Raw genomic sequence first — 14,923 nt, 5'->3', positions numbered from 1 at the left:
CTCAGTTTTGAGAGTGGAGTTTGCTGAGCACTCTAAACTGTCCATGAAGAATGAACCTAAAACCTTCACTTAATACTGTGTCCAAAAGGGCACATGACGATTGACTTCTCCTTTGATAGTCATTTTTTATTTATGTGCACTGCCTTTTCAAACTGTTGGCAAATCTTCCTGCAAACAAAAAATGTTCATGCTCGCAAACATTAGCTAATGTTCACCATGTTGAATACACATCAGGACACCACTGGTGATGCACAGCCAAATGGTGCCCTGGGTTCCTTGGAGCTCTCTTCAATTATTTTCCTGGTTGTACTGTGCTTAGCTGATTTCACCTCTGGGAATCAGCTGAGAGGCCTTGTGGGTTTTTTGGTGAAACTCACACATTTGAAATGCATCTTGGGATATTCTAATGGGTCAGTTTTACCTCTAAGACTCATCAAGTACATTTCTAATTGTATATACAGTAAATTAGTGATTATTGTGACATTGACTGTCATACTAGTTTGGTTACATTTTATAAGAATGCCCAAGCAGGAATATAAAAATTTTGGTTAGGTTATATTGACATACAATTGTTTTGCAGTTGTAGTTCGTTCTTGTTGAGCTAGCGAGGTAGGTTACAGGAGGGTACCATGTTGTTGAAGGTGCCTTTGAATTAATCATAAAAAAATTCTGGTTTTTTTTTAAAAGCTGAATTTACTTGTAAATTATCCAATTTTCACATTCAGGATTCAGGATTTCACATTAAGATTTTTTCCAAATTCCCCATTGTTTCATTGTTATCCATCTCGTACTGCCATTTTATATATCTGTTCATTTAGCGAGATGATTTCCGTGCGTGTTTGTTGCGCACTCAAAAACACTGAAAAAAACCATTAGATGAAACAAACTGCATCTACAAATCATTGTACACAGCACATTTTCTCCTCTGCCTGCAAGGTTTATCAATTTGTCACTGACAAAGGGGCCCTCTGAAACTGCTTTTATTAAGATCTTAAGTGGCACCTCTGTATGACAGCTCAGAGATAGTGTCACTGTGTGGCATTTTCTTGTAAATGTGTATGGAGTTATGATATCCTGGAAGGCACAAGGCAATTTTTGCCCCTTACCGGCATGATAGATGGAAGGTGATGTCATTGAGGGTTTGACAAACACCAAAGCGATTGAGCCTTTGAGGCTGGGCCTCTCTGGCTGTTCTGAATTCTAAATCTTGAACTCGGATGACATCTGTTAAATGGTGAATGTTCAATTTGTATTCTGTATGATATTCACCAAGCCCTGTAAAAGTGTAATGTGATTTAGTCTCCGAGGACAGGAGGATGTTATTAAAGTGTCAGGGCCTGCAGCCTTGGCAAGTGTAGCAGTGAACACCGAGCACCTTAACACATTTGCTATGCGGTTAGGAGGACCCAGTTCACCTGGGTAGCAATAAGAACTATACTTTAGGAAGTACGTCTCAGAGTTTCAAAACAGTGGGAGATATTTCAAGATGTCAAGTAGCAGAATTATGGTTTCAGCTCTAATGTGCCTTTAAAGACAGCTAGCCGACCACAGCACGGTTGCCACTGTCCATTGGGAAATAATGCACTGAATATCAGATAATTATCTTAGCATTTTATTCAAGATTACTGTTTTATACCCTCTCCCCCTCCTTGAGATGCATTTGAAATGAACTGATTTCAAGGGGTTTAGAACATTAATTAATTAATTAACCAGCTGAAATGTCATATTGTCATCATCTTTGCCTTCATCTTTTTCTTCTTTTTCTTATTCTCAGTCCTTTCTTTCTTCAATGTTTAACCGTTCCTATGCAGGTAGTTAGTTAGTAGTTGGTCTTACAGTGTATATACATAAGTGCAATGCTTCTGAAGAGCCTAAACTTCCACAAACAATTTTGAAAAAACAAAAGCAATTATCGTGTTTGAGATGCATGTTATTATTCACAATTGGAATGTTATAATGTTGGTTGATGTTGTTCTTTCTGTAGAAAAATGAAAATAAAAATGCCAAACAAATGTATGTACAATGACCGGATATAGCATCTCTGAATTACCAAAGTAAAAGTAAATGATAGTAAGTGATTATATCTTTGCAAAATTATTTTATCAGGATTAATTATTGTTGATATACTTGGTTGATATACTATATGAGATACTTTGATGTGCCTTTTTTGTAAATAAATCACCATCACTCCCAGGCTATACAGTCAATATTGTATTTCTGCACAGAAGTAACAAGTCAATTGACCATAAATGAGGATGGCATTGAATAATCATCATCCACAATCATGCTTTCTGTCTAAACACATAAGCAGTTCATTTCAGGGCTTGTGCAGAGATGTACTGATTTTTTTAGTTGATGCATTCCTGGAAAGAAAATATGCTTTTGCCAAAAAACTAAACATGCTTATTGTTCCAGGGAAAAGAGCTGGCAGTTGCTTTCAGCACAAACGTTCCTAAATATAGAAATGTTCCATTAAAGACATGTGCCGGTGCTTGATGCTCTAAATCATTTCTGAAGGTCACATATCGTATTGATAAACCATATTTGAGGATGAAATAGAACGGTTGTCAATTGTTTCAAGCTCATGATTTATGGAGCATGTTACTGCAAGCTGGACTATCATTTGCCTCTCAAATATTTTTGAATGTTTTCTTTTCCTTAAAAACGTAACATTCAAATATGCTCTAATGTAGTGGCAACACATCAACCTGTACATGTTTGCTGCAGGCTTAAGTGCTGCTCTGTAGTCCTATTTTAACCTGTTAATGCATTTAATCCAAATACGTGTGATATGTATTGTATTTATGCAGTAGCGTCCAAGACAAATATTTGTGTGTGCAACATTAGCAATACACAGTCTAGGCCTGGTTTCACATGCCCTTCTTTTCAATGACAGTTTACAGTAGGTTTAGTGACAATTAGGTTTTCCAAGCAAAAAGCCATTTTTGTCTTCTTTTTTTCTTGGTTTTCTTTATTCTTCATTCAATATCTTCACTGAAATCTAGCACTCTGGTTTAGCACATAAACCACATGACCACATACATTTGGGGGTGAGGATTGGTGAAAATGCACAGTGCCTTGGTAACAGATTTAAGGGGAAAATTCCTGGTTGTTCTGAATGAAGCAGGTAAAATAATCAGTCAAATCAGGTGGTGTAGCGCACGGCAGGAGCAAATACCCACAGGACATGGAGTTCAGTTGCACTGCACTAAACTGTGCAAGAAGAACGAACCTAAAACTTGCACTTAATTCTGGGTGAAAAAAGGGCGCATGTCAATAGAATGCAGATCAGAGACTAAATGTGAAACTTTATGTTTGTGGCTTTTGAAGCCTGGCCACACCCATTTTTACCCAATAGGGTGGGCACTACTTTTATTTTAGTTTATTTAGTTTAGTTCTTTGCTAAATCTTGCAGAATTTTTCTCCATGGGTTGGAGATGCTGATAAGTCACTGATGTATTACATTTAAGGCATTTAATAGACATATTTAACCACAGTGATTCGATGCATGTATACAGCTGGATATCAGATGAAGCAGTGCAGGCTAACTCTCTTGCTCAGCTATACCAGGGCAGTGCAGCACCTGTGAGTTACCAGCCCGGTTCCCTACGCACCGTGCTGCAGTGCCGCCCACTGGGTTTGTTTGAGCTGTCTGACAGCTCTTTCTCCACATGTTGGCTTCCAGATGAGGCTCCGCAGTGCACTCCCACGGCGAGAGACAGCTACGGGAGGCCCACCCGGGTCGGCCACATTTTACCTGCAGGGTTCCCCTCTCCTCTCCTCTTCCCTGAAGGCCTGTCATCCATAGAGACACTACTAACAAACATACAGGTACAGTCTTGGCATTTGTCTGATTCCATATTCACATTATTCTCTGGAATCAGAAATATCAACACAGCCCATATAATGCTAAATAAATAATATGAACAGGCTTTGTATTTGGAAGACTTACTGTAAATACCTGGTTAATAATAATAATAATAATAATAATTACCGTCATCAAAATAATTAAAATAACATATTATTGAGAGTGTTAATAATCACTAATGCTGTTCACATGAATATTAGTAATATCAGTATTAAGAACATAAAAAAGGAACGCGTGCTGTTTCTGCGTCCGCAGGGCCTTCTGAAAGTGGCCATCGATAACACCCGGGCCCAGGAGAAGCAGGTCCAGCTGGAGAAGAGCGAGCTGAAGATGGAGCTGTTTCGAGAGCGCGAGATGAGGGAGACCCTGGAGAGGCAGCTGGTGGTGGAGCAGAAGAACAGAGGTGACTACAGCACGCAGGGGGCACTGTCCGCCGTTCTGCATGCAGAGTTTGTGCTGTATCCGTATGTACGGCGTGAACTGGCTAAACGGTGAAGAAAAAAGCGAAGCGTATGCAACTTCCGTCTTAAAAACGGAACAAATCTGAAAACAAACGTAGCCGTGCGTGTGTGTGTGGTTGTTTTTTGTTGTTATAAATGAATAAATAAATACATCTTCAACATTGAAAACATTTCACCTCGAGACAACTATTCAACCTAGCGTTGTATGATCTAAATTCTTTAACAGCGGGGTGCTTTTTTCTGTCTTTATTTTTCAGCAATATTCACAACAATGTAGATTATGGACACTTCACCAGAGCAGTTAGATAGTTAGAAGGGATACATGGAACATGAGCTGTGTAAAACGAGGATTCACCACTTATGTTATTCTCCCCAGCAATAATCCAGAAACGGCTGAAGAAAGAGAAGAAAGCAAAGAGGAAACTGCAAGAGGCCCTTGAATACGAAACCAAACGACTCACTCAAGCAGAGCTGTCCTTGAAGCAGTCACCAACCAACAGCCTCAGAACGCTGAATGGTTAGGCTTTAAATTTATACTTAAAGGCCCACTATGTACAGTAATTACCACAGAATGTACACTTGCTTTTCGATGAAAATTACGTGGATGGCAACCAAGTACCTCAGTGTATCATGGTACTTGTAGTACTTGACTTCTTGCAATGGCGTTTTGATAACCTGGACAACAGCTTTGCTTAGCCCGCTGAAATCTATGATACTGAGTCTTTGTTACTGTTGCAGTTTGTATAAGTCAATGACAAGTAATTCTGTGGGAGTTAGGCATGGTTTATTTGGAAAAACGCTAGCTTACTATCCTTTTCCATTTCTTCCTCGACACGTGAGTGATGACTTTGTTTGAATGAAATGTGGAAGACAAAAATTTACATGGAACTAATGTTGGTCCGACACTTATTTTAAATTTTGTTTTTTCTTTTGAAGTGACTTTTACCATTATTTTTATTAGGAGAATAATTATCTACTATCATAGCATAGCTTGGATGTTTTGCTCATTATAAGCCAACCACAGATTATATGCATACTTCTTTGCAGGCTGTTTTTATTTAATGCATTTTTATCAAATCTATCTGTAGCTATGTTACTGAGCTGGCTAATCTGCACTGTTCATTCTCTAGTTCTAAAAGCCCCTGCCTCCTTGGGCTATTCAGTGACAGATTGTGGTAGACTAGCGCCCTCTATAGTATATGGAATTAAACTGTTCAATAAATTACTTTGGAAATCTGCGGGAGAATAACTCCCCATGGAATTCTGCAGTTCAGCACCCATTTTAAATGGCTCCAACTGTATTTCTGCATCATTAATTCATGTTACATTCATTAATGCACATTCAATTTGTATTTGTTAATTATAAGTTTATCCTATGGTTTGGTAATGTATAAATATTAATATAACAAATAAATTTGCTAGTAGTTAACAAATACATTTACAAATACTAGTATTTTACAAGTACAAGTATTTTTACACCAATTAATTCATGTTAACAACTACAGCAGTTACAGTAATGCCAATTTATGAACCTTATTGTAAAGTGTGATCAAAATATATCATCACAGGTTGCAACATTTATATGATAAGAGGGAGCAACTTTGGTGCAAACATGTCAGCCGAAGAGATGTTTTCCTTTTTTTTTAAACAAAGCAAATATATTTGCCTTCCAGACTACACCTGCTGATCAGCAAAAAATCATGTCGGCATTCTGTCATTGCTCACAAGCTGTGTGCTAAATTGCATTCAGATATTCACGTTTATGTTTCCCATAAACTCCGAGCCACTAATAAGCGTATATTTTCTCACCTGACGTATTGATGTTTAATCATCGTTATCCTTCAATTTTCCTAGACTCGTTGACCCAGGAGATTGAGGCTGACCACAACAGTGGAAGAACAGATGCTGAAAGGACAATACAAGGTACATTGTTTGTGGAAGCCCATAAATCAGCTGTGTATTCCAGGATATGAGCTTTAGTTTACCTCTGCCTGCTGCTCAAGCATGCAGCTCACCATCTGGACTAGCAAGGTCAAAAAGAAGGTCATTTTGGTGTGTGTGTGTGTGTGTGTGTCTTTGTCTCACTTTAAGATCATTGATGTCTCTTATGGCTCAGATTCAATGTAAACTCAGTGCGTGCTGTTAAATGAACGTCGGAGTAACGACGTACAGCGCGTCTATGTTTTTTACATTTTTGAAATTAATATATTGTGTTTTTTCCAGCACGTTTTTTGGTAGTGTGGTATTAATCATAATGTTTTCTCGCCATTGTGGATAAAAAGCTGTTTTGCTTTGTCTGGCAAAGCGCATTGTTGATTGTACATACTTTAGATAAACATTTATACTTATTTCTATTCAGTATTTCAATTCATGCATTTTACCATAAAGGGTATTCTGACACGTGCACGCATTATGTATCTTGTTTCTTTTTTCTGATTCAGAATGACTTACAGTAAGCGATCGTGTAATGGATATGGTCATTCTGGCTGTAGCCTGCCATTTAATTGGGACACGGTTTTATTTAAAGGGGTTTGCAGCAGTGTGCCAGATGGAGCTATCATGCAAGGGGGTGATCGATGAAGAACGCACACACACACACACACACACACACACACACAGTTTGTATAGTTTACTGTCTGTAGGTCTGTTTATTTAAATGATTAAAGACAAGCAAATAAAGATAAAAAATATCAAAATGGAAATAAGTCATTGTGACATTGTGTTTTGTTCCCTCAATAATTGTACTATGCATATGATTGTTGCTACTGACTATGTATATCACAATGTCAATTAAAGTCAATCAGTAGCTGTATTCATTGTATAGAGGGCCAAACAGCTGCAGTAGTCCTCTAGACATTTGCACTACCTGAATGGCCTCCTAGAAGGGACATTCAACTGGTTGGATTGTCTTAAAAGATGGTGGACCTTGATCGATTTCAGAGTCAGGAGCAAGGAAAAGAAAAAATAAGTGATTGGAATGAGTCCATGGTTTAATGTCTGTGTGTAACACAGCCTGGAAGTTATAATATGGAGCATGCATCATTTACAAACATCTGTAACAGATAAAGCTAATATCCCTGTAAAGATTTTGTAAAGTTAATCCAGTTATGTTAGGTAAAAACAATTAGACTTCATCCATCATATCTCTTCTGAGATTGTTCTGATTGGAGAATTATTGCACTCAAAAAGGGAAAAATTTAAATGGCAATGATATTATGACCAACATACACTCACTGAGCACTTTATTAGGTCGACCTGTACGCCAGCTTGTTAATGCATATATTTAAATATTGAATCAGTCAATCATGTGCAACTAAATGGATAAAAGCATGCAGACATGGTCAAGAGGTTCAGCTGTTTTTCAGACCAAATGTCAGAATGGGGAAGAAAAGTGACCGCGGAATGATTGTTGGTGCCAGATAGGATGCTTTGAATATCTCAGAAACTGCTGATCTCCTGGGATTTTCACGTACATTCAACAGTCTCTAGAGTTTGTAGAGAATTGTGCGAAAGCATCATGTGAGTAGAAGTTCTGCGGGCAAAAACGCCTTGTTAATGAGAGTGGTCAGAGGAGAATGGCCAGACTGGTCAAAGCTGACAGGAAGGTGACAGTAACACAAATAACCACACATTACAACAGGGGTATGCAGAAGAGCTTCTCTGAACACTATCAGAGTTCTATCAGTGGATAGGCTACAGCAGCAGAAGACCAATAAGTCTAAAAAAAAAATCTAATAAATACCTTATAAAGTGCTCAGTGATTGTATACTGCACCTTTGTATACAAATACATATCCCTATGCTAGTACACAGTGGCGTCTCTTGAGCTCAGGATTGGTGGGGCACAAAACTTTCCTCTGAATTAACATTGATCTCAACCTGTTTTCTTTCATTTTCATTAACAAGTGTGCTAATGATCTGACTAATCATTCAGAAATTTAGTGTTATTCACTGTTCAGTATACAATCTTCAATAAAATGTAATCACTAAGCAGTGGCGGAGACTTTTGTTAACGAATCATTAACAAAATACTCATTCTATACAATCAGATATAGCCAGCTCCCCCCAATTTGGGGATTTTTCTCTGCACTCACAAAGTGCAGAGATGTGGAAAAGATCTGCAATGTGTAGATTGTAAACACATCTCCAAGTGCAGGTTTTGTTATTACTGGTTATTCCTAAAGGTAACATGGTAGATAGCAGAGTACTGTATCTTTTTTGATAAGTGTAGTCTAGGCTACTGATTAAAATAGATTTGTAATGGATACATTTAATTTATGATTTAATACTTGCTAATTGATTAGTCCGATCATTGGCACACTTGTTAATCAAGAGAAATTAATGAAAACGAGTTGAGATTAATGATTAGTTTAACGAAAGAAAGGTTTTGGGCCTGGCCAATTGTGAGCTCATGAGACACCATTGGTAGTACACACACAGACTCATCATGGCTGTGTACATAAAACCAGAGAACCAGCTTGCCACAATTTGTTCCTTATGTCGATATCTCTTCCATAAAAAGGCATATAAACGAGACCTCTTAATTGTTTATATTTGTTGTGCTTTCTAATTTTGCTATATTAACAGGCTGCTTGTGCTAATTGCTTTCCTGGTGTTTGAATCCATTTCACACAGGGCGTACTCACAACACCCAAGCACCCAGTTTTCTTTACACTGCATGCCGTCACATTAATTCTTGTTGTGATATACATAAATATCTGCCCCACTTTGCTCCTGATCTCTGTGACTTGGCGCTTGCCGCATTGCGTGAGTTTATAATGTCCAACGAGGAGAGATAAAGTTCATTGTTGCCAGCTCAAACATCAAAAGTGAAATGAATCTCAGTGAAGCAAAATAGGCAGAAATGAGTGGGTCCCTTAATAGTCCTCATAAAATATTTGCATGGGTATAGTTTGCATAATGCATATGTATTAATTAATCTTTCAAAGGAATTTTATGCTGACAGAAGCCAAAAAGTCCTCTTGTTTTGTTAGCATTGAATTAAATATTTATTTCATTTAATGAACCTTTTTTATTTTTATTTGAAAATTGTACTTTTTGAATATAATTACAGCTTTATTTCATAAAAAAGTGACAGGCACCACACTATTTTCTTGCTGATTATATTTCATATTTGATAATACCTTTGATAATGTGTCTTACATCATGTCAGTACATAACCTTTTGACACTTATTTAGATGAACGTATAGCTTATTTGAATGTTCAGTCATTATTGTGTTTACATATGGTATTTCATTTTTACTCATTTGATAGAATGTTCAGGAAATTAAATTAAGTCTAGTTCAATATCTTAAATGTACTAGCATATGGACATGATGGCAGTCAACTAAATAAATTGAATAATAAATATGAATGGTCCAATGTCCAATCCTAAAGCTTCCCTTTGACAAATGTTTGTTTAAACCACATTAATATCCAGGTCCCACAACGACACAGTATTCTCTGCTCCTGTGATTTTAAACTCGGCCTAAAATCTGGCTCCAATATTCCTGATGTGTAATACAATGTATGTCTGTTAACCTGCTTTCTGAATTTACATTGAATAATACGATTTCTTTGACAATTGCTTATGTTAAGAGCATTGTTAAAAGCCATTTGAATACAATATTCTGTTGTCAGTTCACTCATGACATTTCAAACAGAATCCTCCACATGCATGCATGTTTGCATGTGACATTATTCTAGATTTTTCCATGAAGTTTTCAAAATGTGTTGAACCCATCAGTTTGGTACATGTGCTGTACATTCTCTTTGTGGTTCAAACTGCCAAACCCTTTTGCAGTGGGAATGAACCATTTGCATAATTATTTCAGAAATGCAGGCATTCTACCATTTGCAATTCCGCAAACATGACAAAATGTAGTCTAAAATATTGTTTTCATTTTTTAGTTTTTTTGAGAACACAAGCCAGTACCTTCAACATGTCAAGTCTGTCATGAAGTCTGGTTCCAATATAGCAGCTAGCTGCAAGATATTTTTGTCTGTCATGGAGTTAGGCTGAGACAGCTCTGGCAATGTTTGGATATGTCATTCCTTGACACCAGCTATACTGAGAACAGTGTGGTTACCCGCACATTATTTTAAACTGAATTCACACTATAAAGCATTTCAGTCAGTCTGACGTTGTTGCTGGAATGGAGATGGATGACCTGAGCTCATAAAGATTCAGGTCTTTATGCCATGTTGTCTATTGTATTTGCTTTTCAAACTCTAGGGAAACTAGAAAAGCATTGTTTCTACAAGAATAGAATCAAATTTGAAACTTTTTTAGTGTTTCATTTTTGCTAAAAAAGGCATGCACTGTCTAAAATCGGTGACATGCTGGTCTGTTCTTTCATAAGGAAAATTGGTATAAGCCAGGCAAGCTTCTGTGCTTAGCTGCTTTGACCAGCTCCATAGCAGTGAGTGATGCATGCGTATGACAGTTGTAATCTCATTATACTGTAAATAATATAATAGAAGAAGGGGTGTTTCAAACAGCATATGTAGGAAAAACAAAACTACTGTGGTACTTACTCCTGGTCCTGGAGAGCCAAGTTATCATATTCAATGATGTGTATTTTACATTTTTTTTCTCTTTGAAATATTTCTACTTTTATAACATAGTTATTTCACACCAAAACAGCACAGCAATTTTGCCTTACTTGAACCACAATTCATAATACATTTATGAAAATTAACCATTTAGCCTCTTTATGAAAACTTTCATAGTAATGTTTGTCAACACCATTAGTAATTCATTTCTGCAGTCCTTAATATTTATATGCCCTTTTCTATTTCTATCTCTCCAATATGGATATCTTATTAAAAATTCATTTTGTAATTGTAATCTACTATGGATGTTTCTTATGTGTTTTTTCCCCTCAGGTTGATGTGATGAATAGAAAGAGTTTATAATTTATTAATGACCATTGAAATAAACTTCCATAAAGGCAGAAAACAAACATAATAAAATTAAAATGAACTACATCCTGACCAAGTTAGATAGAGATTAGTATACTGTAGCTAGTGACACTGAATAATTCATTTGACGTGGGCATAGAGATTACTGCCCCTGGAAAAACCAAATTAACTGACATTTTGTCTTAGAATTAAGAGCCCAGGTTGTCCTTAAAAATGCAGTAAATTAAGTATTTTTATATAACACTATGCTTTGTTTGTTTGCTTACAGATGGAAGACTGTTTTTGAAAACGACAGTGATGTACTGACATGGTATTGAAGAGGAAAGACAATAGCTCATGAGATTATTTAGAGGCTTTTTTTTTACCAGACAGAGCAGGATGATGCAGTCACAAAAACAAATCATTTCTTTTGCTTCAAGTGTTTCCCAGGGAAGGATGCAATCAAGAGACATTTTGTGTGATAAGCATTTTTTTTTTTTTTTTTTTTTTTTGGTGGGTATATACCTCAACTCAAAAAGACATCATCAAGCAACTGTAGCTGTTGCTGACAAAGAAGGCAACAAGCAAAAAAAGGCCACTTTTTCCAGTTTATGCGCCATTATGATGGTATATGAAAGTACATAGCAAACACAGTTTTGAGTAGTCAGTTATTTGATGAGTAATTATTATACAAGTAAACAATCATATTCTTCTATTTTCTTGTTATTACCACTGTCACACATCATATACGTTAATAATACTAAAAATAATATTTGAGACAATGACAGAGTTCTGTCTAAACCTTTCTCTGCAGCTGTCCCTGCCATACTGTTGACTCTTACAATATGTGCAAAATTAGTTTTTGTCTTCATTGTACAGCACAGAACACTCCAGCATCAGGATATACACTGGCAGTAATACTTCAGACTTACAGAAGGTTTGTTTTTCTCAATATTGTTAAACCAGCAAGACAGCTTTCAACAGGAATTTCAATTGACAGAATTTATTTTATATTCCTAAGAAATTATGTGATTTTATACATTAATGCCAAGACCATGAAAAAACGTATTGCTTGAAGCTTCTGGAAAAAAAGGTATTATATCCATGCTAATAAAATGACAGTTTTCACAGTTTAATTAATTAGGAGGACAACTGCTTGTTTTTACCATTCGTGTATATATACTGTATGAGATGAAAGATAAATAGTATGGTATGTGTATATAAAGTTGACATATGGAATGATGTATGAGACCAGAAAACAGTACAAACTGTTTGTGTACTTAAGCCACTGTTCTTTCAAGAGCTGCCATTTTAGTTGACCATGACATGTTTAACCTTAAAATGATTAAACTGATTTTTCAAATTATGATATTGTTTGCCCTTACTTTCAACCAATTTCTGTATGTGTTGGCACATATATACACTCAGTGGGAACTTTATTAAGTATTTATTAGACTTATTTTCTTAGACTTCTGCTGATGTAGCCTATCTACTTTTCTACTAGGTTTGACACGTGTTTAGAGATGCTCTTCTGTATACCACTGTTGTAATGTGTGGTTATTTGCGTTACTTCCTGTCAGCTTCGACCAGTCTGGCCCTTCTCCTCTGACCTCTTTCATTAAGAATGCGTTTTTGCCCTCAGAACTGCTCCCTGGATGTTTGTTTTTTTGTTTTTGTTTTTTCCATATTCTTTGCAAACTCTAGAGACTGTTGTGTGAGAAAATCCCACAAGATCAGCAGTTTCTGAGATACTCAAACCACCTTGTGTGGCACCAACAATCATTCCACAGTCAAAGTCACTTAGATCACATTTCTTTCCCATTCTGCCATTTGGTCTGAAAAACATCTGAATCTCTTGACCATGTCTGCATTCTTTTATGCATTTAGTTGCTGCCATATGATTGGCAGCTGATTAAATATTTTCATTAGCAAGCTGGTGTACAGGTCTACCTAATAAAGTGGTCACTGAGTGTATGGTTGTCATCATTGTTTTTGGAAAAGAAAATACATGTTCATTTAAAAATGTATATTTAATTCTGTTAAGTTTGGTACCATGAAGTTTTCATAGCTTCACATTCGGACAAATCAGCCAGTCTCTAAGCCTCAACACTGTTGAGAGAACGTGTTTGAAGACAACAAAATGGTAATAACCTAGTTGCCGTTACCACTGTACCCCATTCAGTTAACATGTTCTGAAATTACACCAACAGGATATTGAACCAACTCAGCTTTTGGAAACATGAGAGAAACCTCACTATGCCAGGATCATACTGTATGTCATGTATTCTTTCAAATCGGTGTCTAAAACATAACAGAATGCTGCCACATTAAATTGTGCTTTGTTTATTTTGTATTCATTTGGTGGTACAGTAAGTTAACCCACTGTAGCCTGTGTTGGGCCGTCTTAATAATAAGAAATATTGACACTTAAAAAGTTATCACTTATTTATAGGAAAATTCTTTATTTAAAACATAAATGCTGAAGATATGCTTCTTAGGCCTGGATTTGTAATATTATAGGCAGCTATTTTTATAATGGTTATAATTGTATTGTTTTAATGTTAGTTTTTCTTTTGATTCCTTAGTTAAATGTACTGTCTAACTGTATGTTATCTCGGTCACTTTAATGAAGCTAACATGGGGTCATCATTTCTTTAATTTGTGATATAGTTTCTATGTATAATGTATTGCATTCAGGTATACACTAGATACATTTATAAGCATATTGTTCCCCTACACATTCAAGTACAAGGCAGGAATTTTACTGTGCATATGAAGCTTTGTTTAGTTTTTTCTTTGTGTGTGTGTGTGTGTTTGTGAGAGAGAAAGAGAGAGAAAGAGAAGAAGAGGGAGGAGGGGAAAGAGCAAGAAAGAAAGTAAGCATGTATGCTCGCGTGTAATTTTTTATATACCTTCATGTTACTACAGTATATAAGTGTGTAAATGAAGATGAAACTTACATTTTAAATGTAAATAAATCATTTTCTGTGTAAATGTGTCACACCTGTTACTATCATACCATATCTTCCAATTTACAGTAACAGTTGCTGACCTTGCTTTTCTTGTTTATGATCTGCTGTATTTACACTTGAATTACACTGTACTCCAGGGATCAATAACTTTGGCCCTTAAATCCAAATCCAGCCCTGGTTTTCTTTTCTCCTGGGTAATTAATGCTACTGATTGGTCAGAATATCTTCACACCCGACTCCCAGGTAAATGGATGGTGGAAAACCAGTACTGTTTTCACACCTCAAGGACTGTTGCTGATCCCTGCGGTACACTGTATAAGGGAAATAAATATAATGTCTGCCAAACCGGTACCATTTGTTCAGAATTAAATTGTCCTTAAACATACATTGCATATATACAATTCAAATCAATAGTCCCAAAGCATAATTTTGAAAGGTAACTCTCTAAGCCTCAACTGCAAAATCGGTAAATTACTGTCAGTTTTAAAATAAAAATGTTCAATATTCAGCTATATCCGGCACAAAATTGTTTGTATCAGCTCTCTCTCACACACACATACGCCTAAGAAAATCACACAAATGGACACACGTGCAGCCCTTTAGTTCTATCACCCCTATCGCTCCCTACCTGTACGCAGGTAATTTCTCTGAAAGCATTGAGATAAAGGCTAAGGTAGCCAATCCATCTGTCTATCATCATCTCAAGTATGCTTGCTCCT

The 14,923-nt window shown here is 36.4% G+C and overlaps 1 protein-coding gene across 4 annotated transcripts in view; it reads left to right on the top strand.

Annotated features, from left to right (window-relative positions):
• The window catches only part of LOC133125045 (dachshund homolog 1-like), a 101,251-nt gene extending 87,025 nt beyond the window's left edge, over window positions 1-14,226 (top strand). For 3 of the 4 annotated variants that reach the window (XM_061236745.1, XM_061236744.1, XM_061236743.1), the window contains 5 exons: window positions 3,686-3,831; window positions 4,124-4,271; window positions 4,706-4,846; window positions 6,184-6,252; window positions 11,522-14,226. In XM_061236745.1, coding sequence (XP_061092729.1) covers window positions 3,686-3,831; window positions 4,124-4,271; window positions 4,706-4,846; window positions 6,184-6,252; window positions 11,522-11,559 — 542 coding nt within the window. In that variant the 3' untranslated portion in view covers window positions 11,560-14,226. The remainder of the gene's footprint in view (window positions 1-3,685; window positions 3,832-4,123; window positions 4,272-4,705; window positions 4,847-6,183; window positions 6,253-11,521) is intronic. The other variant, XR_009708377.1, reaches the window with a different exon arrangement.
• Window positions 14,227-14,923: the final 697 nt, after the last annotated feature.

Source organism: Conger conger, chromosome 3, assembly GCF_963514075.1.
Source record: "Conger conger chromosome 3, fConCon1.1, whole genome shotgun sequence".
NCBI classification, from domain to species: Eukaryota; Metazoa; Chordata; class Actinopteri; order Anguilliformes; family Congridae; genus Conger; species Conger conger.
The sequence above is the reverse complement of the archived record's forward strand: the minus strand, read 5'-3'. Positions and strand labels throughout refer to the sequence as shown.